The sequence below is a fragment of the Podarcis vaucheri genome (assembly GCF_965113315.1).
Source record: "Podarcis vaucheri genome assembly, chromosome: 14".
Classification (NCBI taxonomy): Eukaryota; Metazoa; Chordata; class Lepidosauria; order Squamata; family Lacertidae; genus Podarcis; species Podarcis vaucheri.
Window position 1 is genome coordinate 3,307,904 of NC_138752.1, and position 27,450 is coordinate 3,335,353.

The 27,450-nt window shown below is 46.6% G+C and overlaps 2 protein-coding genes across 7 annotated transcripts in view; one reads left to right on the forward strand and one right to left on the reverse strand.

Annotated features, from left to right (window-relative positions):
* Nucleotides 1-18,514, forward strand: part of ENTREP2 (endosomal transmembrane epsin interactor 2) — a 190,090-nt gene extending 171,576 nt beyond the window's left edge. Inside the window, exons 5-11 of one of the 2 annotated variants that reach the window (XM_082198057.1) lie at nt 3,052-3,159; nt 10,707-10,870; nt 11,528-11,663; nt 12,715-12,754; nt 14,335-14,919; nt 16,181-16,509; nt 17,865-18,514. In XM_082198057.1, the coding sequence (XP_082054183.1) occupies nt 3,052-3,159; nt 10,707-10,870; nt 11,528-11,663; nt 12,715-12,754; nt 14,335-14,919; nt 16,181-16,509; nt 17,865-18,044 (1,542 nt within the window). In that variant the 3' untranslated portion in view covers nt 18,045-18,514. Of the gene's footprint in view, nt 1-3,051; nt 3,160-10,706; nt 10,871-11,527; nt 11,664-12,714; nt 12,791-14,334; nt 14,920-16,180; nt 16,510-17,864 lie in introns of both variants that reach the window. The other variant, XM_082198056.1, reaches the window with a different exon arrangement.
* A 1,141-nt stretch (nt 18,515-19,655) lies between these two features.
* The window catches only part of APBA2 (amyloid beta precursor protein binding family A member 2), a 122,326-nt gene continuing 114,531 nt past the window's right edge, over nt 19,656-27,450 (reverse strand). For all 5 annotated transcript variants that reach the window (XM_082198046.1, XM_082198042.1, XM_082198044.1 and 2 more), the window contains 2 exons: nt 23,988-24,128; nt 19,656-21,069 (listed from right to left, as the gene is read on the reverse strand). In XM_082198046.1, the coding sequence (XP_082054172.1) occupies nt 20,998-21,069; nt 23,988-24,128 (213 nt within the window). In that variant the 3' untranslated portion in view covers nt 19,656-20,997. The remainder of the gene's footprint in view (nt 21,070-23,987; nt 24,129-27,450) is intronic.

The following is a 27,450-nucleotide window of genomic DNA, read 5'->3' on the forward strand; positions in this document are numbered from 1 at the left end:
CAAGAAACCATTGGGTGGTGCCCAACCAACTTTTACTCAGGTGCAAGCCCATTCAAATCCATGGACCTCTATTAACCATGCCCATGGGTCAACTCTGAGTGTGACTAACACTGAATACAACTCCATGGGTTTTCCTCCACCACCACCCTATACTTATATTCTGCTATTTAACTGGAGTCCTCAAAGCAGCTAAGAACATTTATAAATGCAACAACTAAATCCTACACAGTAGACCCACCAAAACCAATCAGCCTAATTTCATAATTTTGAGTGCAGTGGGGTTCATTATTCCTTCATCCTAAAAGAAAACTCAGGGAATCGAATGGACTCTAATGTGCCCATTAATTTCAGTGGTTTTACTCTGAGTAGTACTAACATTGGGATTTACCCACAGTGGGCCATTCAAAGAAGAGCCAAATGGTAAGTGCTCCAAAGGTTTCTGCCTCTCTCCATCAAGCAACCACATTCTCCACCTGAGAATGGTGAGCTGCAATTTTCTCCTCCTTCTTGGGTTTTCTGTACAAGCAGCACATGCACAAGATCCTAATATCTGATTAGAAATCACCATTCAGGGAAGATACAGGAGCCAAGAAGATGCTCATGGATTTTAAAAATCCTTCCTTCCTTTACTTACATGAAAACAAATTTACAGTTGATTTAATGCCACCCATATTTTCACTTGCTGCTTCCATTCTGTATTTCATTAATGCCATAGATTTTCTGCACACAGGCGGGTAGGTGGCATGAAACTGGAACGGGATCAGTGCTTTGTAAGCTGAACTACTTGTTCTCCTCAATGTCTTGGGAGCTGCATTTCTGTTGCCTTCCCAGCTGACGCAGGGGATGACCATGAGAGGGGCAGCGGGAGGGACGCAGCTCTCTTGGGGTAGCTTCAGGTGTGGGAGGCAGGTGAGCAGGGAATGAATGCCTGGCTGATGGAGCAACAAGGTGGGAGGTCTTCAGAACTGTGTTTTGATTTTATTGTTTTTTATGGATATGATTCATAAATTGCTTAGCAAAAAACTAGACTTCTAAAAACTGGGGCATAGAAGAGTCACTCAGTCTCATTGCATCCTCTTTGATGTCTGGAACCCGGATGACCCATTTTTCTGGACTGAACCTGCTACCTGTCAGTTTGGAGCTCCCTGTATTCAAATGCCAGCAGCCTCCAGGTGAATGAAGAAAACAGCCTTCTTGCCCACACCTGTAAGTTCGCCAAGCCAACAATTCATCGGCCGAGTGTGGAAGTTATTCCACTAAACAAGACATAAGAAACTGCACCTGTCTTTGAGACAAAGGCTTGAATTCCACTGAGGCCTCTTTTTCTGTTGAGGTGTTGCATTAACAGAACATTTTTTAGTATTTCCTCTAAAATTATATACCTGGTGCTTTGACTGCTTAGTCTTTTGTATGCATCACTGAAATCAGAGCAGGGGAAACCCTTTGAGGACACCGCTTTTCATCATCAGGTGCAAAATTGAGAAGTATCAGTCAAATCTTTTCAAATTGAGGGGTGATGACCACACACACTTGATACTACACTTGATCTTAGCCAAAAGGCCGAGAAGCGATAGGGGGGGGGGTGATGACCCAAAAAATTAAAGAATCAGCATTGTCTCACACTGGAGGGAAGATGGCAGTTCCAAGTTAGGAAGGAGTTGTCAACCTTTTTTAGGGGGTGGGGGTTGACTAATAATCTGTTTTTGAACCAATTACTAGACTGCTTAAATTTAAATACATTTGCACTTTATCTAAAGTTGAAATATAAGTGACTTTTTGAGAGATGAAGGAAGCTGCCCCAGGTAGGGTTGGGAAGGTCCAAGACCCTGGAGAGCCACTGCCAGTCAGAGTAGACAGTACTGAGCTAGATGGACTAATAGCTTCCTGTGCTATCCTATGTATGTTCTCAAGTGTGAGTCAGCTGCTTCTGAAATGCCCTCCAGTTTCAAAAACAAGTTGACTTTATGAAGTTACTTTCAGGTCCAGTGAGCTCAGTACCGTTTGCTCTGACTGACGGCAGCTTGGCAAGGGCTCAGGCAGAGAAGGGTCTCCCCCCCCCCAGCCTCCTGTGATCCTTGTAATTGGAGGTATCTGGGTTGAACCCAGGGGTCTTGTGCATTCAAAGTATGGGTCTACCACTGAGCTGTGGTCTCTGAGCATTTGTCCTCTGTCAAAGGCATCTGCTATTCTGAAAAAGGGAATCTGGAAGCCTGATGGGTGTAGAGCCCATTATGCATGTTGGCTATCTCCCTGCCCAAGAATGAGCCTATGCCCAAATAAATTTGTTAGTGTTAAAGATGCTCCAAGAATCTTTTGGGGTTTTTTATTGCAGGAGAGTTGATATAATTAGAAAAAGACTCAAGGGTGCTTCTCCAGCATGCGGCCAGGAAAACCACACATGGCAACGAAAGACTGGTTGTGAGCATTCCGTGGCTCCCCTTCACACCCATGAATATAGCTGTTTCATAGAATCACAGAACTGTAGAGTTCTAGTCCATCTAGTCCAAGCTCCTACAGTGCAGGAATCACAGCTAAATTTACAATATTTCCCCCCACTTTGCAGACAGTTATTGCCTTCCAAAGCAATTTCAATTAAGGGATGGCTGCTTTCAGATTTATCTGGCTCACACACACACACCAGGGAAGTGTGTGTCCGTAGGAAATCAAATTGTAGCCAGGAATGTTGCAGAATTATGCTTGCAGAATTTCATTGACTAATAAGAAATAAGAAAGACTGTAATAAGAGTTGCTGCTGGAATGCTTTTGTGGCCTCAATACAAACAGATGCATTTTCCTTTTTTAGGAGCTTTATACTTGTTTTTCCTACGGGTTGGTCCCGCATTTGTTTCTGAGGAATGAAAGGGTTTTGTGCAGTGTAAATTGGACAGGCCTAATAAAGACCCACATCAAGCAGATAACCATTGACAGCATTTATTATCCAATCTGCTGGAAATGTTTTTAGCACCCATCGTCTGTCTTGCTTTGATAAGGAGTGACATATTCTCTCTCTCTCTCTCTCTCTCTCTCTCTCTCTCTGCCTCCCCCTTGCAGGACCTGTTGTTTAGCGTCTGTGCTCTCAATATCATCTCCACTATTGTCTGTGCTCTGGCCACTGCGATGTGCTGCATGCAGATGGTCTCCTCTGACATTCTGCAAATGGTAAGTGAATTCCAGCAAGAGAATGTGCAGTTATGCGTCTATCTCTTCCCCCTTGCCTTGGTGTATCCATGCAATATTGAAGGGGCTCACCAAGGGGCAAGTCCAGATTCTCTTTTCAGGGACTTTGTGTTTGTTTGTTTGTTTGTTTGTTTGTTTGTTTGTTTACCACTATGTCATAAAAAACACCAAAGTTAACAGCAATAAAACTATAATGGAAACCATATAAAATAAGTTAAAAACAGACATCAATTTACCATCATGGAAGGATGTATTCTTAATTGGCGCATAGGCCTGGAGCAATGGAAAAGTTATCAGCTGGCATTTAAAAGCTGGCAGAGAAGAAACGTACTGAATCTCTATTGGCAGAGCATTCTTCGTGACTGGGCCAATGTCAAATGATCCTGGGGAATGACCAACGATGCTCCTCCAGATGATCTCGTCAGCTGAGCTGTGATTCAGCATTTGATCTCTTAGAAACTGTTGAATGCTGCTATTCTGTATTCATAGCTCCCACTTCCTCTTATGTAATCCAGCTGTCCCCAACCTGGTCCTCTCCAGATGTTCCTGGACTCACAACTTCCATCAGTCTCAGCCCTCAGGGCAAATGACTCACCAGCCTCCTCATTTGGCCCGTGGGGCTTTTTTGGCTATGTCGTGCCTACCTGGCATTTTGGCCTGCAGGGGTGGGGGAAGTCCAGACTGCCAGCTCCAGTTCCCCACCTAAGGTAGGATACGTCCTCCAGGCAGCCCCCAGTCTCCTTCAGTCAGCAGGGCTCATCTTAGAATAATAGATGCTAAGATTCTCCAAAGAACTGCACTGAACAAATAAATACCGTATTTTTTGCACCATAGGACACAATTTTTCCATCTTAAAAACTAAGGGGAAAAGTCTGTGCGTCTTATGGAGCGAATGCAGGGGGGGGGGGAGGCAAGCAGGAAAAGCCCCCAAGAGCCACACACAATCTTGCGGGCTTTTCCCCAGGAGGGAGAAGGGACTGACGCGGCCAGTCAGTCCCTTCTCCCTCCTCTGGAAAAGCCTTGCGTAATCTCTCCAGTCGTGGGAGGCTGTGCAAGGCTAAAGAGGAAGCCCGGGCAGCGAGCGTGATCCACCCCGCTCGCTGCCCGGGCTTCCTCTTTTGCCTAGTACGCCTCTCCAGCCGCAGGAGGCTGCACAAGGCTAAAGAAGCCAACTTTTTAAAAATCTCTCTATCTCTACCTCTTTTTCTTTTTTCGTCCTTTCTCCACCCCCTTATTTTCTTCTGGATCAGTGTTTTTATCTAGATTAATGTTTTAGTTTGGAGGGGGGGGGAATATTATAAAAAAGGAAACTTTGCAGCTTTTATTTTAGTATACAATAAAAACAGATTAAACAAAACACAAGAGAAGGAACTAGCATAGAAGAAGAAGAGAAAAGGGAAAGAGGGAGGATACAAAGCCATTTACCAGAGGTAGATCTTAACCCTTGCCTCACCTGGGAGCTTCTCTGGGCAGGAATTCCCTCGGCTTAAGTGGGGTGAGGGAAGAGTGGCAGGTAGGGGGGTACCTACCTAGACAGTGAAGCCACATGTCTCTCCAATGAAAATTGGGAGTGGGCATTGTGTGAAGTGGCTGTGGATCTCCTGCCGCAGAAGTGTAGGACTGTATAGAGTTGGGAGTGCCGCCCGAGGGTCATCTAGCCCAGCCCCCTCACAATGTAGGAATCACAGCTAAAGAACGCCAGGCAGATGGTCCCCCAACCGCTGCTTAAAAGCCTCCAGTGGTGGAGACCCCCAACAACTTCCGAGGTCACAGAATTGCAGGGTTGGAAGGGAACCCCAGGAGTCATCTAGTCCAGCCCCGGTGGACAGCGGGCACAATCCATCACGTTGTGCAAGGCTAAAGATGCTGCTCAAGGCTAAAGAGGAAGCACGTAGCCTGTCCGTTGCTCTTTGGGGCTGGGGGGGGGAATAATATTTTTCCCTTGATTTCCCCCTCTAAAAACTAGGTGTGTCCTGTGGTCCGGTGCGTCCAATAGAGCGAAAAATGCGGTACTGTATCTGACATGGTGCCTCTCAGCTGTTGTGGGAATCCAGCTGCCATCAGCCCAGCCAGCCTGGTCAATGGTTAGGGATAGTGAGAATTGTAATCCAAAGACAGCTGGAGGGCAATGTGGAAGGCACCACATTGGCCAGCCTTGCTCTGCTCTGATACAGTTTATGTGCTGCACATCAAACAGCAACACGTGTGAATCAGCCAGGGGAAGAAGAAAAGGGAATTGTTTGGCGATGGCTTATTTTTTGGCCCATTTATAAACTCTGTTGTTAACAAGGTAGTTTTTAAGGTCCAGCTCAATAATTGATGGGAATGAGAGTAGAAAAAGTTCTGAGATTGGTGTGTACGTGTGTGCTAAGGAACATGCTGAGTGGTAGGGGGTGTTGCTGAGTCAAGTACAGTTGCTTTTCTTATCCATACCTTTACAGGTTTTTGCTCTGCATTTTTTTCTTTTTCTTTTTGCTGCATGATAAAAAGTGCTGATAAAGGAGATCCCTCCATTTCCTCTGAAAAGGAGTTTGAACTGTTGTGCATGTTCCAAGCAAGTGTCCTTGTGAAAAGCACTCGCAGGCGCTTAGAACAGTTAGTGAGAGCATCCTTTTCTTTTGGAACATTCCCTCTTGTGGGAAACAGATGTTCCAAGCATCCCCTCTTCCCCTTCTCCAGCGTGGAGGAGATGAAGGGGCTCTGGGTGTTTGAAGGACGGGCCAAGCAGGTCTTGCTCATGGCAGGTTTCAAGCAGAGCCCACACAGCTTACAAGGGCAAAGGAACACTAGGGTCCTTTCATGCAAATTAAAAGCATGAAAGTCAAGTTAAAAGTTAACAAGTCAGATTCATAAGAAAACACCACAGCACCCTCCCTAGAATGCTAAGATTTTTGTTTATGTTCTACCTTTTCACCAAATGAGGATCCTCCTTTGCCTTAGTGCTTCACATAATCAGTCCTAAATGCCAGCCCTTCTTCCTCTGTCAGCAGTTCTACGCCTTAGCAACACGAAACTGGCATATATCATCACGGCCATCCAATCTCTTTCCACGCTTCGTGAGTCACCTTCTGTCTTTACGACCTGCATGCTCAGTAATCCCTTCTGCATCGATTCTTTGCCCTTAAATTACGAGTTGTGCTTGTGGTATCCTGGGTCTGTCGCTTAATGTCCTGCTGATCTGAAGGCATGAACTGAACCAGAAATCACACCCTTTGCTAAGCTTGGCTTAAATTTACCGTAGGATTGGAAGTGGGATTAGTTTAAACTTACTTGTCAAGCCTCAAGGAATATTACTTCTCATTTTCTTCTGAACTATATGGTAAACTTGCTCAGTGTATCTTGAGAAGTAGGAATTAACAAGAGGAGCCTGTGACAAAATATTGCTGTCACATTGCATTCTCCAACCTGGTGCCCTCCATAAGTTGCTGGACTACAACTCCCACCAGCCCCTGCCAGAATAGCCAAAGGCCAGGAATTATGGGAGTTGTAGCCCTGCACAGTCCAGAGGGCCCCAGGCCGGGGGAAGTTTATGATTCCTCCCTCAGTTGCAGGATATTCCCGCTGAGGGTGTTGCCCGTTCCTTCATCCCCACCTCCAGGTTTGAAGGACTGTGTTCAATGTCTGGATTACGAGAATACCATTGACTGTAATGATGCTGGGCTGTTTATTGTGACTGTCACAGCCTCCCTCTGACTTAAAGCACTCTTGACATATTACCTCTTGTAAAAGTTCCAGCAATGGTATCCATCAGCAAATGTAAGACGGAGTTAATGATGGTATGTGGTCACTGTATAGCTTCTGTTGTCAGCTACAGGTATAATAATAATAATAATTCATTGTGGGTCTCATTAGGTTCCATTTCACTGAACAGCCTGCCTCTCAGTTTTCTACTTTTGAATACATTCATCAACAGATCTTCTGGTAGAGATGACCATAGTTCAGTAGCAGAACACATGCTCTGTGTGTAGAAGGTCCCAAATTTACTCCCCAGCATCTCCCACTAGAGATGAAGCGTCAGGCGTTGGCAAAGGCCTCTCTCTGCCTGGGAGTCAATAGGTCCGTGTTGTGTTCAGGCACAGGAATTATCTGTGCACTGTTCATTCAAAGGCAACCCACAGCTTGCACCCTATGCCAAACTCTTAGGCTCAAGCAAAACCCTGCCACAGGCAGAAATGTGTTGCCTTCCTGAAACCTCTGTGAGCCAGAAATCAAGCCAAGAACCAACAATCTTTTCAGTTGCCTCATAATTCCCAGAGAGACTGGACTTCCAACACTTCTTATGGAAGTGATATCTTAAATTCAGAATATATATCAGGGATCCAGAGACTCGGTTCACAAAAAATGTGGAGGATTTAGAACTCTTATAACACTTTCATGGGGATTTAATTTCACAGCTCTAGAAATAGGAATGCAATATTAGGGTGCAGGATGAAAGTTATTGGCGCTTCCTGCTGCTTAATCTTACAAAACACTTCCTTTTTAACAGCCACACATAATTTTTCTACCAGAAGGAAGGGAATAGGGGTCTCAAATGACCCAGAGAACCTAGGAACTGAGTCCCAGAAGGATAGGGACATCTGGGGAAAATGTGGAGACAGACTTGGGGGCAAGGCAAGCTGTGGAATCAGGTAAGGAATCGGACAAAGCAGTAGAGAGGAGAAGAGTGAAAGGTAGGTTTGCAGCCAGGTGAGCAGTCTGAAGGCACCACTGGTGTCAGGAAGACTAAGAGGCAAGGAGAGCGGAGGTCAAGAACGGCATGTGTTACCTAGGGAGCAGGGAGTGGATGTTGGAGCCAGCAGAGAGAGAGTGCGCGCGCACACACACACACACACACACAAACTTCTTCTTTTTTTAATCAAATATGTCCTTATTTCCTTTTTGTTACATAGGTAGAGAAAACAGTTACAAACTTTGAGAAAAATGATAAGGAAGACTCTACTATATATTTTAGGGGAATTTGTCCTCTACGTACCATATTGGCCTGAATATAAGCCACACTCGCAAATAAGCTGCACCTTTAAAATTCAAGGGGTAAAAAGAAAAAAAGACAATACCCAAATATAAGCCGCTCCCTTAAAATTGCCGGCGCAGGTAAGTGATGAGCGCTCTTCCCTGGTGCTCCCCCCTTGTGGTTGTCCACCTGCAGCGGCGTGAGTGTGGCGTACCCACTTCCCAGCTGGTTTGCGGCGCACTTACTTCTCAGCTCCTCCCCCCCCCCGCTAAGATCTATCCTGTAACGGGTGGGAGGCAGTGGCACCCTAAAAAACTTTTCGGCTGCAGCAGCGGTGTTTGGGGGTGGTGCACAGGCTGCCTGGCGACTTTCCCCCTTTTATGATTCCTCCATCCGCAGCAGTGGTACTTGCAGGGTTGCCTAAGGTTGCGGATATAAGCCACACTCTAACTTTGCATTATCAGAATTGGGGGGGGGGGAGTGTGGCTTATATTTGGGCCAATACGGTATTTGGATGGCTCTCGGGATACTGGGGTGAGGGTTCCCGAGGTGGGGCAGTGGTCGTTGTCATCACTTGACTGGTGGATGCCATTTTGAATCAAGGTGGTGGTGACCAGGATGTGACTTTGGTGTGACACAACCTGTGTTTAGTATAGGTTTGGTCACCTCTTGTGATATCATCACCAAACTTGCCATGAGGGTTCCCAAGATGAGATAGAAGCCGGAAGAGTGGCTGGGGAAACTCAGCCAGATGGGCAGGGTATAAATAATAAGTTGTTGTGGTTGTTGTTGTTATTGTGTGACAAGTCAAAATTCACAAATTACACTATCCATTTAAAAATCACAATATTGTTGGTTTCTACAATTTCCTGGGAAGCTCCATGCACTCACTATTAAGAAAGACAGAAAGAGAAAAATAAGTAATACAGTGGAGTAATAGTTACTTAGCACTGCATACCTTATGGGAGAAAGCACCTCTAAGCTAAAACTGTAAAAACCCAGTATAAATACTATATGAGATATACCAAGTCAATCACTGTCCTGATATGTCCAATCAGTGACAAAGTCTGCTACCTGCACCCCAGCAACCCTCATGCTGAGTTTGGAGGTGCTATCCGGGAGGCAGCCAAGCCTTTGCCAAAAATGGGTATAGTCAATCCAAAGTCATGTTTTGGTCTGCCGTCATGATTTATAGTAGTAGTAGTAGTAGTAGTAGTAGTAGTAGTAGTAGTAATAATAATAATAATAATAATAATAATAATAATAATTTATTTATACCTCACCCATCTGGCTGGGTCTCCCCAGCCACTCTGGGCGGCTTCCAACAAAATATTAAAATAAAATATTCTATTAAACATTAAAAGCTTCCCTAAACAGGGGCTGCCTTCAGAGGTCTTCTGAAAGTCTGGTAGTTGTTTTTCTTTTGGACATCTGATGGGAGGGCGTTTCACAGGGCGCCACCACCGAGAAGGCCCTCTGCCTGGTTCCCTGTAACTTGGCTTCTCGCAGTGCGGGAACCGCCAGAAGGCCCTTGGTGCTGGACCTCAGTGTCCAGGCAGAACGATGGAGGTGGAGACACTCCTTCAGGTATACAGGGCCGAGGCTGTTTAGGGCTTTAAAGGTCACTTTGAATTGTCCTTGGAAACGTACTGGGAGCCAATGTAGATCTTTCAAGACCAGTGTTATGTGGTCACTCCCAGTCAGCAGTCTAGCTGCCGCATTCTGTATTAGTTGTAGTATGGTTTACGGAGTTCAAAAGCCAATGAAGACCACTGCCCCACCTTAGGATCCCTTGTGCTGAGAGGGGCAATGATATCTCTAGAGGTGGCTGAACATGGGGAACAAGTGGACAAATCGTTTTCTAAAATATATACTAGATTAGACTAGACTCCCCCTCCCTCCTCCCCTCTTTGTCGCTCTCTCTCTCTCTCTCAACTATGAGATACCTTTACCCAACTTGTGCCCACTCAAGTGCTTCATTTGGCAGAATTGGCACTACGACAGGTTCCTCCCAATGCCCTTTCTGCATTTGTATGAACTCCATCGTTTAGTGTGGCAGCACCTACACTTTGGAAACTCCCTGCCTGTTGAGATCAAGCAGGCGCCTTCACTCTACTCTTTTCAGTGCCAGCTCAAAACGTTCTTGTTTAGACAAGTCTGCTCAGATGCTTAGAAAGCTGCTGTGAATTTTAACCTGCTGTAGTATTTTTACTTTTTGTATGTTTAAAATTATTGTTGTAAATGTTACTATATTATTGTTTTATCTTTTTGTAAACTGCTTTTTTCTACAGCCAAATCTTGTGGGAAAGGGGCTTACAAATAAATGGGTGACGATGATGAAGATAACGATGCTGATTGTGTGTCATAGTAATTAGAAGGAGGTACCATTCCCTCTAATGCTGAACTTAACATACATTATGCAGTGATTCCTTACTCGTATACGGGTCTTCTTTGGAAATGTGTTTTTGCCTTTTGCTCTGACTAGCAGCTGATGTGCTTTCTCCTGCTGTATGAACTTGCTAGAACCTACTGAGTGCTATTCCTAATGCATCTTGAATCTCCTGCTTGTATCACACAGTTCCTGCCGCAGAGGTCTCATTCTGCCAACCCTGACTGTATGACGCCCCATGGGACTATCTTGGGGCACCAGACCTTGGATTTTGACGAGTTCATCCCTCCAATTCCACCCCCACCCTACTACCCACCCGAGTACACATGCACTCCTGTGATAGAAGCACAAAGGTAAATGATTTCTTTAGCCTGTGACTAACCGTTCACACAAGAGCCATGAATGAGCTGGTACTCAGCAAAGGGTTCTTGGTCTGCTGCTCTGTCCCAGGCCCCAGACAGCAAAGAGGGATTCTTCCAGGGCTGCTGCTGGCTTTGAAAGATAGCAAGGCACTCTTGGGAGCCGCAGGCTCAGTTCAAATAGACAGCATTTTCATTCATTCATTGTATAGGTTCTTAGTAGGACTGTTCCTTAAGTTCAAAACAAGTCTTAGCTGATAAATTCTACAACATTTGGTTAATTCATTGAGTACAGTGTAAATCGGCATGCTTTTGCAAGAAGCATGCCATCTTTTGTCTTTAGATGACCCAAATGCATCATAGCAGGAATAATCTTGAAAGAGGCTTTCCCTCCTGTGGGTGAGCGAAAGGGAGATGCCTCTGCTAAGGGGTTGCTTGTCCTCTGCACTTTTAAGAAGTAGTTGCCTTCAAAAAGAAATCAGATTTTTTTATAGAAATGTCTGCCATCCAATTAATTAGGTCACCACTTTCATCTGAGCAAAAGTTGATTTAATTGATTGAACTGTTTTGTTGATTAAATGTTAAAGCCCCATTTGTTGATGGCTTTCTCTATTGCTGATTCTTGTTGTCATTGTGTGTGTGCTTGTTTAGAGGGCTCCACCTGGACTTCCCTCACTCACCCTTTGGCGCTTTGTACGAGGTTGCCATCAACAGCCCTGGAATGCTCTATCCATCTGAGCTGCCCCCTCCCTATGAAGCAGTTATTGGACAAAGCCCAGCCAATCAGGTGAGAGAGACCACTAGTGGGAGGATTGTTTGTTTGTTTGTTTAAAAATTATTCATATACTGCTATGTCATTTTTTAATAAAAAAAATCCAAGTGGTTTACAGCAATAAACTATAACACTGTACAACAAAAACCATCAAAAATAAGTTAAAAGTAGAAATCAGGTAACTATTGTGGAAAGATGTCTTCTTCATGGCCTGCATAGTGAGGAGGCCTTTGAAACTTCCCCCAGAAGGTGTGCTGAATCTCAGGATTGGGCCGATGACACTAAAGGCTCCATTTCTGATTGTCCATTGAGCCAGCCCAGGGAATGACCAACGACACTCCTGCTGGGGATCTCAGTGATCAAGCTGGGATAGAAGGGTTCAAGGAATTCAGGATCTGATCACTCTTCATCTGTGCCCAACCTGCCCAACCCAGCTTTTATCAGTCTCAGCCAGCATGACCAATGCTCAGGCATTTTGGGAGTTTGGGGGGGTGACAGTTTGAGGAAGGCTAATGTAATTCCATGCAAATGGGGAGCAAGTATAAATCACATGATCAGAACCAGCTCTTCTTCAGGAATAGTTAGACAGGGATTGAATCTGGGACCTTCTGCATGCAAAGAGATGCTCTCCCAGTGAGCTGCTGCCCTTTCCTCAGATGGCAAGCAGCAACCTCAGCAGGGATGGGCAACCTTTTTCCTGTTGAGGGCCACAGGCCAACAGTGGGTAGTACCAGAGGCAAAAGCCTACTGGGTCAAAGACTCTCCTGCTTCCATGTTCACCATCTTGGACTGGAATTCTGAGTACAAGTCAGGTCTGCCCCTTAGGGCTCAATGGAGCAGTGAGATCCCTGCAGAGCATGCTCCATCAGCCTGGAGATGGCACAGGGACGGGGTCTGGTGTCAGCATATGACTGCAGAGATGCTGGTTCAGGATCCAGCATAGCTCCATGGGACTTCCAAATCAACATGCACAAGACTGGGCTGTGAGCAGCTAAATCTCGAGTGATTTCTTTGATGGTGAATGCTTCCGCTCCTGATTTTCTTTTCTTTTCTTTGCTATTCACAGGTCACCACTGTGGACCAGCAAGTCACAGAGCCCAGTCTGGGTGAGAGAAACACCACAGCAGGCTTCAGCAGCCAAGGTGATCTATGCACTGCTCATTCACTGGCACAGGGCTCGTGCCCACTTTGATGCCTGTACTTGTGACCACAGGCCACCTTGGCTGTGACTCCAGGAAGACCTGCTCCCTGTCTTGCAGGGCTTTTCCACCTGGTCTGGGGAAGGCGGGCCCAGACTGACTCCAGCTGCAAAAGCTGAGGCTGCTGAGCAGACACTTGGGCTGGGGTGTTGTCAATATTATTTTTTTGTATCTTTATTTTTAGATCTTATTGTGATTTATGTAGCCATTGTTCAATTTGGCTGTGTACTTTCTGAAGTGTTTTATTTATTGTTTATGACTATTTTTGTAATGTTTTGTAATTATGTAAATCTTTTCATGTTGTAAACTGCCTTGACCATGGTTTGAACCAGTGCTTTTTTCCTAGAAAAATAGGTGCCTGTACTCGCCATGAAGTTGTCAGAGTAAGTGCCACACTTTTTGACAACCACAAAAAGAGGTGCTGGGACTGCGTGCCCTTGAGTGCCCCCTGGGAAAAAACTCTGGTTTTAACCATGGAAAGGCAGCGTACAAATAACATGATGATGATGATGATGATGATACTGTACCTGGCAGCTGAAACCACAAAATCAGAGGCAATTAAGAGAGGTTCATTGCTGCATTAGATCTGCACCAGTCCATTCATGTGTGGGACTCATTGCTTTATCTTGCGCTCGTCAAAGGATGCGCCTGCACATGCCAGCCAGCTCCAAATATGGGAAAATTTCATTTAACCTTCCTTGGGGTTTTCCTTAGAAGAGGACATGGAGAGTTGCTTGTAGGAAGAACACCACTAGACAAATGAAGGAAAATAGAAGAGTTTCCCAAGAATTTAAGAAATCTGGGAAGTTTATCTGAAAACAAGTGAATCACCCAAAGGAGCAAGGGCTTCTTGTTAGAGCCCAGGCTTTAGGATTCAGGGCTACATGAGAAACATAATGATCAAGAGTGTTGCAGTACCTTCAGCCCAGGGTCCCAGGGTGGGTTACAGCTTTAAAACACAATTTAAAAACAATTTAAAACAACTTACAGTCATAAGGCAGGTGGCTCCAAAAAATGTAAGGGTAGGGGTAAAGTGGCGCACCTGCAGCATTCTCTGAAAGCTGTATAATCTAGGTGTCAGGTGCACTTCTGTGGGGAAGGAGTTCCACAACGTAGGGGCCACCGCAGAGAAGGCTCTCCTGGGTTGCCACCCCCTGAACCGATGAGGACAGAGGAACTACCAAGAGGACCCCTCTCTGCTGAGCTCAGCACCTGAAAGGGTCTTTAGCAAAAAAGGGGGTCTTTCAGATATTTGGGGCCTGAATTTGGGGTCTGAATATTTAGGGCTTTAAGTCTGAGCACCTTGAATTGAGCCGGGAAATGAACTGGGAACCAGTGCAGCTGATTTAAACCAGGTTGGCACTTTATGACACTTCTCCTCTGTTCATTTCATTCTCCCTTTGCATTTTTGACGGTATCATAAAACCAGGTTGGCCTGTGCTCAATAGTGGCACTGCAGCAGTTTCTGACTCGCCTCTGTTTTGCAGCCTCGGCGGACAGCACTTCCCACGTGGCCTCTGAAGCAGCTGACACCCCTGAGCACCTCAGCTACTCCTCAGAGGACCTCTGTTCCCTGGAAGTCCAGGAGTCCCTCCTTTCCACGGGCTTCTCTTCATATGAAGCAACCCACAAAGGTGCCGTAAATAGGAGCTGCTCCAGCTTAGACTACAGCATCCATTGTGGGCTGCATAGGACTCGCTCCCAGGGTTCCCCAGGCGACGAGGCCAGCCAGACCTCTGTGCATGGCTCTCGTGGCCAGGAGCCCGAGACCTGCTCCCGTCGTCGCTCCTCAGACTGTTCCTCAGAGAACTTCACTGCCTCCAGGAGAGACTCACGCAGCTCAGTCAGAGAATGCAAAACCACACCCCCTCAGAAGCCACGGAAGATGTGTTGTGGGGTCTTCATCCCACCCGCTGGGCCACAGACTCACCATGCCCATTGCTCAGTGCCTGCAAACAGTTTGCCCCACAGCTGCCCAGAGAGGATGGCCCAACAGCGCACGAGGAAAACCAGGATTTCCAGCATAGTCCGATCCACTAGTGACCCTCTGTCATGTACGTCTGCCACTGAAGGTAAGTGTCGCCTGCTGAGATACTGGTCAACAGAGCCAGTGGCGGTGTAGTGGTTAGAGTGCCAGACTAGGACCTGGGAGACCAGGGTTTGAATCCCCCCTCAGGCGTGTTGCTCCCAGGGGGATTTTGGCCAGTCACTCCCTCTCAGCCTAACCTCCCTCTCAAGGTTGTTCTGGGGACAAAGTGGGGAGGAGAAGAAAGATGTGTGCTTCCTTGAGCTCCTTGGAGGAAAGGTGGCATCTAAAAGTTATAAATTAAAGAAACAAACATAACATTTCCAGATGTTGTTGGACTGCGGGGTGAACACACCTGTCAACACTGCATTCTCTTCTGTTTTTCATTTTTCCATTTAAAGTTCAGTTTGCCACTAATGCATCAGTTAGCATTTTTAAAAATGTTGTCAGCATTTTATTTATTAATTTATAAAAATATTTAATAGACAACTATTTCATTAAAAATATCAAACTGGTTTCCAGCAAAAATACATAAAACCAAACAGTAAAAACCATATTTAAAAACCACATTAAAAGGATGTATTCTTAATTGGCTGCATAGACCTGGCAGAAAAGAAAACTTTTCAGCCAGTATTCAAAAGTCAGCACAGAAGGTGCCTGCTGAATATCCAGTGGCAGAGCATTCCACAGGACTGGACCAATGACACTGAAGGCTCGTTTTCTTTCTGTTATCAAGTTAGCCTCAGCATTTAGTGTGCATTTCTCTTATATATGCATATATTGTGTGCAATGTGTGATACCAGGGGATGGACCACTGGCAGAAGGCCACAGCTTCCCCCCCATGTGGTGCCCCCTTTGCACGAGTAGTACACAAAGAGGCCTAGAGAGCTGACTGATCATGACAGGGCAGGCATGGAACAATCAGAACAATTATTATAATATCAGAACAATGATTTATACAGCCAGGGGTGTGCCTGTCTCATTTTGCTGCCTCAGGTGAAATGGGAAGGTGCTGCCCAACTGCCCCCAACCCTGCCAAAGCCTCGCTTACTAGCTTCCAGCAAGGTCTCACAAAGTCCCAGGAGAGCTCAGGAGAGCTCAGCCCCGGCAGCAGGAGCACGCACACACCCCCTGGATTCTGCTGCCCACAGCAGCTGCTTCCATCTGTCTCATGAGTGGGCTGGCTCTGTCTATAGGCACTGGTGGTGGTAACAATGACCCACTGAACGCGCTGTGGGCCTTGTGTCTGAATTAGCGCTATTTCTCCCCACCGCCTTCATAACATTTCTCTTCCCGTTCGGTTTTAGTTCCTGCCTCTGGTCCTCACGTGGCTGCCTCTACTTATCAGGACTCCAGAAACCAGCTCCATCCAGTGGGAAAATTGAGGGACCCCAAAAAGGCTGAACGCTCCCGGAAGCCAAAGGCCTTCCAGACCATCTGCAAGGAGCGTCCCCACTCTCTGGTGGACCTGCAAGCCTACAAGGACACGAAGATCCTGGTGGCCAAGTTTTTGGAGCACTCAAACTGCAACCTTCCCCCGGAGGTGCGTCATGTGGTGAACAGCATCCGGTCGGTCATCAAGTCTGACGAGCGGCACATGGAAGAAGCCATCTTCAGTGCAAACATCATTGACCAGGTGGGCAGCTGTAACGTTTTGGTTTGGGTAACGACGGCCATGGTAGAATCTCCTTGTTCCATGGCAGTTTGCTGCTGGATACCAGTCACTGGGGGACAACAGAGCGAAGGCAATGGCCAGGGCAGGCAGAGGGCACCGACACTCTCCAGATTAGGGATCTCTGTGAAATTGCTACTTTCAAATTTGATATCAAAACCAGTCACAGTTAGGTTGCTTTGAGCTCAGTATCAAAGTGGATGCAGATTCCATGTACATGTGCAGAATGCCCCAGCCCCTTTTGCATGGCAGTGCCAACATTACAGATGTGGCCAGATGGTACCAAACAGGCCAGCAAAGCAGAGGTGGGGGGTGGGCATAGGAGAAGGCAGGCAGGCAGACACAGGCACTCATAGATGCACATCCACACTATCAGCCAAGCAGTCACAAACTCAACAAGAAGCTTCATGCAGGCAGGAAGGCAGGGACTCAGCCGGGGGGGGGGCTGCATCTTCAAGTGGGCTGGCAGATTCACACAGAGAGAAACACACACTAGAGGAGAGTAGGATGTAGAAAGGCAGGGCTGGCAGAATGAGGAAAAACAGGCTGGAAGGCATGGAAGAAGTAAACTGACGGGGAGAAATTGGGCGGAGGGTTTGCCACCATCTCAGAGAACACAAGGCAAACAAAGTGGGTGGGGAACTGAAATGAAGGTGAGAAAAGAACTTCCATCATCCCTGGCCATTGGCCACACTTGCTGGGGCTGATGGGAATTGTAGTTCATCACCATCCAGTTTCCTACCTTCCTAAGATGTTGGATGTTGCACCAGATTATGTTCTCTGTTTTTTATTTTTTTACACTTGTACGATTTTGTGGCTAGGGAATAAAGATCACAATTCTGTGATCTATAGTGACTCAGAGGTAATTTGGAGGTGCAGGTCATCCAACGGTGCACCCCACAAAGTGCCAGCAGGTAACTGGCTTGACTCCTTGAACTGCGATTTTGCATCCGGCTCCACCACCACCACCCAGATACTGCTCCCCCATTTTGCACCAGGCGGTGGCTCTCGAGGTTCTAGCTTTTTAAAAAGCAGCAGCACATTTTGCTACAAGCGCCTGCTGGAACCGCCAGGGGCAAGCTATTCCACTTGCCTTGCCCCACACCTTCCCTCAGACCCCTAAAAGGCGGAGCTTCTGTTTAAGTACTTTTTCTTGCTGTCTCTTAGTGTTTTTGTGGGTCCAAAAGGCAGAATATGAATAAAGGAAAAAGTAACGTAACCTTCCGTCCCAGAAGTCTGCAGTCTGCCCACCTCTGGCTCTGCTCTGTATCTCGCTTTTCTTCTTGCTCTCAACTTGTGCCTCTCCTCTTTCTCTGCAGGTGATCATGAGCTCCCGACAGAATGTGGATGCCTCAAGAAAACGGCTTCAGGAAGACCTCCACCTACAGAGCTGTGGGGCACTGAGCTCTCCGGGGGCCTTGTTACGCAGGGCCCACATTGGCCCCAGCTTAGAGAGACCACACAGTTTAATCGGAGTCTGTCGAGAAACCATCCTTTGACAAAGTACTGTGGCTGTTTCACAGAGGAATATTCCAGCTCCACTGCAGGCCTCTGGGGGAGCCCAGCATCGGGGGGGGGGCGTTAAAAGGCAAAGCAAACCCAACAGACACCCCTGAAGAGTCTTCCTTTCATGGTCCGGCTTTGGATCTTAACTTTCAGTGGCACAGCGCCCCGGTTCCTGTGGCTGCCTATTGAAGGGGCTCCTTTTGCAAAAGACCATTGGTTTATTATTTAACAAACAAACACAGACACATACTTTTTCTCATTCAAAGAAGTTGCTTTTAAAAGTTTTGAAGGACATGCTTGGGGCTGGAGGGCACCGCCCCCCCCCCCCGTTGCCAAGCTGCGATGACCCTGCTTTACAACTTAGAAGTTGTATTTTATTCACTGTACCTCAAAAGTGTTTTAACTAATTCTGAACAGTGTTTTAATAAAAAGAAAAAAGAAAAAAATGTATTTCTGGACACTGCATCTTCCAGAATTGATTTTCTGCAATCAATATGTGGATTTTCTGTTGGGTTTCTGGGGGAGGGAGTTTGATGTGTTTATTGTCTATGTCCCCACCCTTTTTGGGCTAACTGATGTGCTGTTTTCCCCTTTTTAAAGATATTTCTGCTCCACTGATATTGACAATTCTAAGATTGGACCCAGGATAGTGGGATGGGGCACTTGTAACCTACTAACTACTGTTGGACCAATGCCCGTCATCCCTGACCAGTGACTGTGTTGGCCACAGTCCATGGTCTGGCAACATCTGGAGTGCCCTCTTCTTCTAGGTTGCAAGCTGGATCCCTGGGGAAAGCTAAGGGTCTTATTCGCGGGCGGGGGGGGTTGAGCTCATGCCCCTTTTATTTGGCAGTTGTGGACCAAACCAGAACCAGTGCTCAGTGCAGAGCTGTCCTATGGGGCTTGGGAGTGGTTCCAGAAAGCAGGAACGTTTGTGCGAGAACTTGAGCACTTCTTCATCCAGCGCTTATGGAGCTGGAACACTTGCACCCTCCCTGCTGCAACAGAAGCTCATTCAACAGACGGCAGCGGCTACCTGGGCCCCTCTCTTGCTCCTTGCCTCTTTTGCTACAGCCCCAGCCCCAAGGATTTCTTTGCAGTATCAGCTCAGAAAGATGCCAAAAGTTGCCATCTCTGAAAATGCTTTTTTCATCTCTGCTATTATGCAACTACAGTGACCTCCAGTGGAAGCCCAAGCATTCAGCTAACTCGCACTCCCTCAAAATCTGCAGTGCTGATTTCTGGAGGGGAAGATGAATGGTGAGCAGGAAATTCCTTCTGCAATGTCACTTCAAGATGAAGCCCCAGTGGCTGAAGCCTGCGCTCTGCCCAGCCTCTCTTGGAACACGGCATGCCACTCTTGCACAAATCCCCCTGGAGGAGAAAGGAGCTGTGCCACCAGCCGCACCAGCTGGTCCTGGTGTCATCACACCTGCTAACCGAGGGGTGGGGGACCTTTTCCCACACAGAGGCAGAACCCGCTTGGTGGGAACTGTTGGCCAGACCCCCAAGTGAACAGGCGGGTGAGGGGGGTTGGCCTGTGGGTTGAAGGTTTTCTATCCCTGCACTAAGCAGACTTCAAAAACAAACAAAGGAAGCCACAGTGCTTTATTACTCCAAATTTATTAGCGAGTCTAGATTATTTCTCTCCTAGGGTCACCTGCATGCAACAAGAGATCTACTGCGTTACTCCTTGAACTACAGTAATCCTAAAGCTTTTCTGTTACTGCATGTAAGGCTTCTTTAGTCACAGTGTATTATTGTTTTTTTCAAGGCCTTGGCCAAAAGGAGAGAGAGAGAAATCAAGACAAAAAAGGTTACATCAGTTGACATTTATCTCATAATGAACACAACATTACTAGTACTCGGTTTATCATCTCCACAAATTCTAATACTGTTGATGGCGATGACTTCCCCATTTGCAGCCATCATTTACATTCAGACCACATGTTGGCTCAGAAAAAAAACAAGAAAAAGGAAACAGGATTGACCTTAAAACTATTTAAACATGGCTTTCTGGTAGTAAACTCAAGTTCAACCAAAGAGGAATAGATGGAAGGTTGTGGGATATTAAAAACTAGGAACCCCATGTACCCCATATGCAAATCCATAAGAACAATTTCAGTCATTAAAAAACCATAAATTTACTTGATCTAAATAAATATCCAGCTTTATATTGCGGCAAGTCTTTTGTTATTTTGCATCTGGGTTTTTGTTTTTTTTAAAAAACCTCCTCCTCCCCATCACCCCCACCAGCCCCCACCCCTTGTTCCACACTTAAAGTCACGTTTCATCAAAACTTGTTAACACGTTACACTTGTCAATAAGAATACCAAGGACAACAGTAGCTTAGCATCAAACACTCCACCCCCAACCCCAGTCCCAACCAGAAGTGCATACATTCTTGGTCATTTCGAAACTGGCCTGCCCTCACTTATCTCCTCAAATTACACAGGCAGTTTTGCCACATTGCTTAGAAGCAGCAGGCGTGCATACCTGGGACGGGCATGCCGCAGTCAGTGTTCAAATAAATGCCACAAGCAGAATCCACCAGCAAGAGGGATTGCGCAGGCCCCACTGCCTGCAGCTGGATCCCAGACAACACACCAGTGGGGTTTGCACAGGGGGCGTTTGTGGTGGATGCCGCCCTATGCTGCCAGCTTCCACAGGGAAAGGGCTTTGTAGATGATGTTGCAAAATACTTCCATGTATTAGAAAGGTGGTGTCAGTTGGTTATTGGTCCATAAGTAACAGATTCATCTTTTGGCAAAAAAATGTTGTTTAAAAGAGAAAGAAATGGAGAAGAAAAAGGCAAAGAAGCTGGATCTGTTGAGGTTCCAGAATATATCCACGAATTGGTTCAAACCCTTTCTGTTCCTACAAAATACAAAAATTCCTCTTGAAGGTTCTAGAATGGCTGGGATCATTCAGTTCTTTTGATGAGAGTTAGATGTACAGTGGTGTCTCCTGTCCCGTTAGCAGCCTGAACATTGCTGCAGGCATTGTCTTCATATGAATCTGTCAAGTGGACGAGAAGAGAATTGGCAGCGGTTAAGATCTGCTGTGTTGAATGTGACTATCTTCTTCCTCTGCCCTCACTGCCTTCAGCCTCACTTAACCAGAGTGCCATAAAATCAGGCTCTGGTGACACTTGTGATTGTGTTGATGACATCAATGATGCCTGCAAACAAAATCACTTGCTGCATCATAGCCAACAGAATTAGACACCACCGCAAAGGAAGGCAAGGACAAGATGCCCACTGAGAAGCAGCTGAGAAACAAGCAAGCATCAAACCATATCTAAACAACAGCAGCCTGGATCAGGGCTGTGCCAAACAGTTCCTAATTACAATATTCAGTCTGAAAGCAGCACCATCAACACAGCCAAACAAATTAGGGGTGGGTGGGGCTAACTCACCATCCTTCTTCACCGGCATGTTCTTGCCTTCATTTGCCTATAGTTGGTCCCCCTGCAGTGCACCATGTGATTTTGTTTACATGCTTCCGTAAGGTCATCACCAAAATCATATGGGTCACCACTGCCAATAGGATTTTATGTGTGTTGGTAAGTGAGGTCAAGGGCAGTGAGGGCATAGGAGGAAGGTGTCACTGCCTGTCTTCTCAGTGGCACTTCGAAAGCAGGTTGCAAAACAGCACAGGGTCCTCCTCCTAACCTCCCTAAACAGCTTCAGCCCAGTATACCTGGAGGAGGATCTCCATTCCCATCATCCAGACTGGACACGGAGGTTGGAGGTCCTACTGATGGTTCCCTCATTGTGAGAGTTGAGGTTACATGGAACCAGGCAGAAGGCCTTTTCAGTAATCGCTCCCATCCTGTGGAACACTCTCCCACCAGATGTCAAACAGATAAACAGCTATGTGATTTTTAAAAGACATCTGAAGGCAGCCCTGTTCTGGGAAGTTTTTAGGGTGTGATGTATTGTGCTGGGGCAACCCAGTCAGATGGGCGGCATATAAATAATAAATTATTAAATTACAAGATTCGAGATTAGAAGACGTCAAAAAGAGAAAAGGAGTTCTTAAAAGCACAAAAGTCATGCAGTATCAGGCCAAAGGCCCAGTATCATGTACACACAGTGGTTCACCAGAGGCCCTAGGAAGTGCATAAACTTGATGTGGACTGCTCAGAGATTATCATTACTTTCAGTAGGTGCATATAAATCTTGCTAGCTAAATAAACAGGCAGGATCTGAGTGCAACATTAGCCTCCCCATGTGTGACTCCCAGAACCTGGCTGCAATAGTGCCTCAAACTGGACATGGAAAACTGAAAAGACATATGTCCCGTTCTTATCGCTGACTACTGGAGAGCATTTCAAACATTTGGGGAGGCTCCTGTCTATGCCAACTCAGTCAAACCAACCCAGAATGCACTTTGGGGGGGGGGAGTGGTGAGCACAGATATTTGAAAATACCTTGGCAGCACAATCTCCTTGCACATGGAAAACAAGTCTTCCTACAGACCTATCATGAGCACAGAAATTACAATCTGGGGGTGACTTGAAAGAAAGACGCTCCAATACTAAATGTAGGTAAGGGCTGTAGTACACATGCAGCGTCTGACTAACTTTTCAGTGCTTGTCCAGACAGGGTAAAATACATTAGTTTTGGAACTAGTTCAGGGCTAGAGCTTAGTGACCCTAGAATTGCTTTTTTAAACTAAGTATTGTACATTGTGTTTTCAACATTATGTTGTAAGTCACCCAGGGCAGCTATTTAAATGTGGTAAACAATAAGAATCTCAAGAGAAAAAGAATTTAAATGTGGTAAACAATAAGAATCTCAAGAGAAAAATAATTCTAGAGAAGGACCCCTCCCTCGTAAGAATGCTGCCTCTATGGGGTTCCCTTGTATCAATCTGGGGCTCAAATGTCTGAATGTGTTGGCATGCAAAAAGAAATGAAACCACACCCTGCACACAGAAATCTTGCTAGCTCTGCCCTCTCCCTGACATACTTTCTTTCTGCAGATCCTTACAATCCTCCCATAAGGATGGTATGCAGGCATTATACTTAGAAGGGCATTCGTTTGATGTTCGAGACAGAGATGGGACAAGGGGTGGATGTTGCTTCCAAGGCAACTCAAATTAGTGTGGATAGGGTAAGGTAAAGGTAAAGGTACCCCTGCCCGTGCGGGCCAGTTGTGTCTGACTCTAGGGTTGTGCGCCCATCTCGCTTAAGAGGCCGGGGGCCAGCGCTGTCCGGAGACACTTCCGGGCCACGTGGCCAGCCTGACGAAGCTGCTCTGGTGAGCCTGCACCAGCGCAGCACACGTAAATGCCGTTTACCTTCCCGCTATAAAGCGGTACCTATTTATCTACTTGCACTTAGGGGTGCTTTTGAACTGCTAGGTGGGCAGGAGCTGGGACCGAAAGACGGGAGCTCACCCCGCCGTGGGGATTCGAACCGCCGACCTTACGATAGGGACAACAGATTAAATAAATTCTTCCCTTCCAGCACACTACCTTGAAATTCCCAGTTTCCGATTTCTCTTTAGATCTTGACAAATGTTTACACATCACATGCCTGTTTTACAAGCCTGCTCTCTTCAGTCAACTATCTGAATGCCAATTCATCAAACTACCACAACGTATGAAGACAAATGATCATTGTGCATTTCATGCATGAATCTACTGATTTCCAATACTTGATTAATTTTCTCCCCTAACACTGAAATTGAATAATGTATCTGAGTTTTCTTTTTTAAAGCACACACACACACACACACACACACACACACACAATCCAAACACACAATCTTTCTGGAAAACTAGATGAAAAACAGGCAAGGCCACCATCTTGGATTCAGCCTGGAACACAAATTATTCTTTTTCTTTCCCTTTCCTCCAACAAGGAGAAACTAAATCTGTCACAGTCCTTTATTATGGGGGGAAATATTCTGCTCTGAAAGCCTCACCTCTCCCACAGAGTTTGACAAAGCTTGTACAATCTTCTCATGAGCCGTGGCAACGACACTTTGACCGTTGATCTCAATGATGCGATGGCCAACCCTGACACCACCTCTCTCAGCTATCCCACCTCGCATCAGACTGCAGATCTGGAGAGAGAAAGAGGGAGAGAGATTCACATTCTTTTTTTAAGGTTGTGCCAGGTGTCCTGCAGAACTAGGAGGAAGGTCATGAGCTTTTGCCCTTGGGCCTAGATGTAAATGCACAAGACGAGCCCTGATGGATCAGGCCAATGGTGCATCTAGTCCAGCCCCCTGGTCTCACGCTGGCCACCCAGATCCTGGTGGGAAACCTGCAAGCAGGACCCAAACATAGTGAGCCCTCTAGTGGTGTTCGGAGGCAGAGCATAGTCACCATGGCCAATGGCCATCAATAGCCTCTTCCCCTTGAGGGGCCGGCTTAAGCCGGGCTTTGGGAAGGAGGTGGGAAATGGAACGTGATCCAGTGTTACCAGATTTTCAAAAGTTTATTGTTATTTACACCTCCAGTGCCCCCCAACTGCCACCTCTTAGCAACCCACTAGGGAATCCTACTGTCCCCCCCCCACCCACTTTGCGAACTACTGCTCTAAACATTTTATTTCAGTTTTGGCCCAGGTTGGGGGGGGGGGAAATGGTCTCCTAGCCTTATACCTGTCAATGCTCTTTTTTTCCTTTTGTTGAATTGTTTGAATAAATATGCAATTAATTGTTACTGCTTTGAATTTTATTGTGTTAGTATCTCCCTTCATGCAGACTGCTATTCTCAATAACGCCTTTTTGTAGGGTAGGATGGGAAGCACAGTTTATGGAACCAAGGAGGTGGATTTCCTGAAAAAGTTTGGGAACCAGAGGATCAGATTCTAGACCACCGTGAGGGATTAATTTCCAAGGCTAGGTTTGCTATTCAGGCTAAATACTGTATCTATCTCTCCCTCCAAGTTGGGACCTGGAATCTCTTTCTGACTCCTCGGTTTATTTAGCAAGGAAGGTTTGCAACATAGCACAACACAGTTGATAGGTGGGGGTGACATGCAGAAAACTTTTGAAACGGCTCCCTGTTCTTTAGGCTGGGCATCTACAGCCCTGAATTACTTTCAGGTCAGTTAGTGGTAACAGACCGAAAGCAGCAGCTGGAGATGACAAGAAGCCAACTCATCAATTCAAGCCTGAGGAAAGGGGGTCCAACTGTGCTTCACGGACCTAAGATGAACACAGCTGGCTGGCTGGCAGGAAATGCCCCAAGCTCTTGTGGTGAGATCCCCCCCCCCCGTCTCAATCCCTCAGCTGCTGGGCTATCTGCTGAAAATTCCCAAAGAGATCCCAAACAGCTTGTCATCTCTGGGTCAAATGTGTACACAATGACAGCATTAAGTTCACAGGGGTGAGGGTTTCATCAGGTCCAGTTTAAGATGGGAATGAATCCAGCATCCAGAACTAGATGGGCCTGATCCAGCAGCTGGCTCTTCTTAAGTTCTTGCTGTTTGCACACTTCTCTGGACCTCATGGTGCAAGGGCATATTGGCTGCATCTTTTGAGAACAGGTGCATGCATGGCTTCATTATTTCTCCAACTAGTTAGTTACCTCGAGCTATAGAACTCTTTTTCTCCATCAAGAATGTGCTTCCCTTCATAAGCATCAGTTTTCTTACTTCATACTTGGTCTGAATGCCTTCCAATCAAAGCAACGCTTCATTTCACTAAAGGTAACTTTTGCTCCATACGAATGTCATATGCTAATATATGCCCAATCAAATGGCATAGGGTGAGGGGGCTGTGGCCCCAGGAGCAGAATTCTGAGGGGGCGCAACCCAGGCCCCCATGACAGGCTCTCTTGCAGCGGCTGCATGGCTGAGCTCCCAGGGGGAGGCTAGCCGGGCCGTCAGAGCTGCAGTGGCCGGTGAAGGGATGCCCGCCCCTGGGCAGAACTCCTGCTGGCTGGAGCCCAGGCTTCTCCTGGCCTACGCTGGTCCTTCCCTGGGGCCTCCCTCCCGGCATGTGTCCTTGGACAAGACACACACCCTGCAATGGCAACACAGAGAAGCTGTGGGAGCTCACTGTGATGAGAGAGGGAACACAGAAACCAGCAGGCAACCTCTGTGAGGAGCAGCTGCCGCCGCAGGGGTGCAGTGAAATATATCTGTTGCCTCCTGCACAATGTTCAAAAGAGGGCTAGGAGCTGCAATGCTTGCCTTGCCCCAGGTTCTGGCAATGCCCACTACAGCACTGACCCAATCTTCCCTTTTTCTTAAGAACCTCGTGGGTTCTTAACTGTCTAGATCAGCCTTTCTCAGCCTATTATCCCCAGTGAGAAGGGCCAGCAGTCAGGGATAAGAGGAGTTGTAGTCCATCTGGGGAGCCAAGGTTGAAAAAGGTTTCTGTTGCTCTAAGGCTGGGCTGGCTGGGTCTGATTGGAGCTGTGGTGCAAACCACCTGGAGGACTTCAGCTTGGGGAAGGCAGCTCCATGTCAGCTTTATGCAAACTTGCCAAAAGTGAGGGCTAAGGCCTTATATTGGGTGAGGGTCTGAGGGCTGGCCCCTCTTGCACAGGGATGGAGCCCAGAGCAGATCCAAGGGCACAGCCTATATGGCAGAGGTCTGAGCCACAGAATTAAGACATAAAAATCCAGCTAGGTAAATTCACACCTTTATCTTCAGTAAATAGATGCTCACAGGTTGGCTCCCCATTTGAAATTCAACATGCATACATGCAATTATCATTATTTGAATATATCAGATCAGATAGGAAACTTGTGGCCCTGTTGACGTTGTTGTTATTGGAATCTAGCCAGCAGAGCCAATGGTCACAGAAGGGGGAGTGCAATCCGGCCACACTGGAGGGTCATGGGATCCCCATCGTCACATTAGACTCTATTCAAAACAAAGTCCTTGCCAAGGTAAAATTGAGGTAGCAGTAATGTTTGACAACAACATCAGAAGCAAAATGCAAGATGTGAAAAACAAAACCCAGGAAGGTAGAAAGTATGGAATGAGATCACACAATGCAAAAGACAGAAATATCACAAATCTCAGTATATACTGAGAATTGCAACACAGGCATTCCTTTTCATATTGCTGCTGCTGCTCTTGTTGCTAAATTTTGTTCAACCAAAGCAACTTACAAACGAACAGAGAAACCCCCTGACATAGATTTATTAAAGCCAAGAGGAAAAGGAAATACATGAATAACATCTCGCTCACTTCTAAAAGGCCAAAGATGGTTAAAGGCTAAAGGCCTGGTTATAGAGGAAAGTTTTTGCCTGGTGCCTAAAGATATGTGATACAAGGCGCCTGGCGACCCTCCCTGGAGAGAGCATCCCTCAAACAGGGAGCCACTGCAGAAAAGGCCCCTTCTCATGTTACCACCCTCTGGACCTCTCATGGAGGAGGCACACCAAGAAGGGCCTCAGGTGAGGATTGAAGGGTCTGGCTC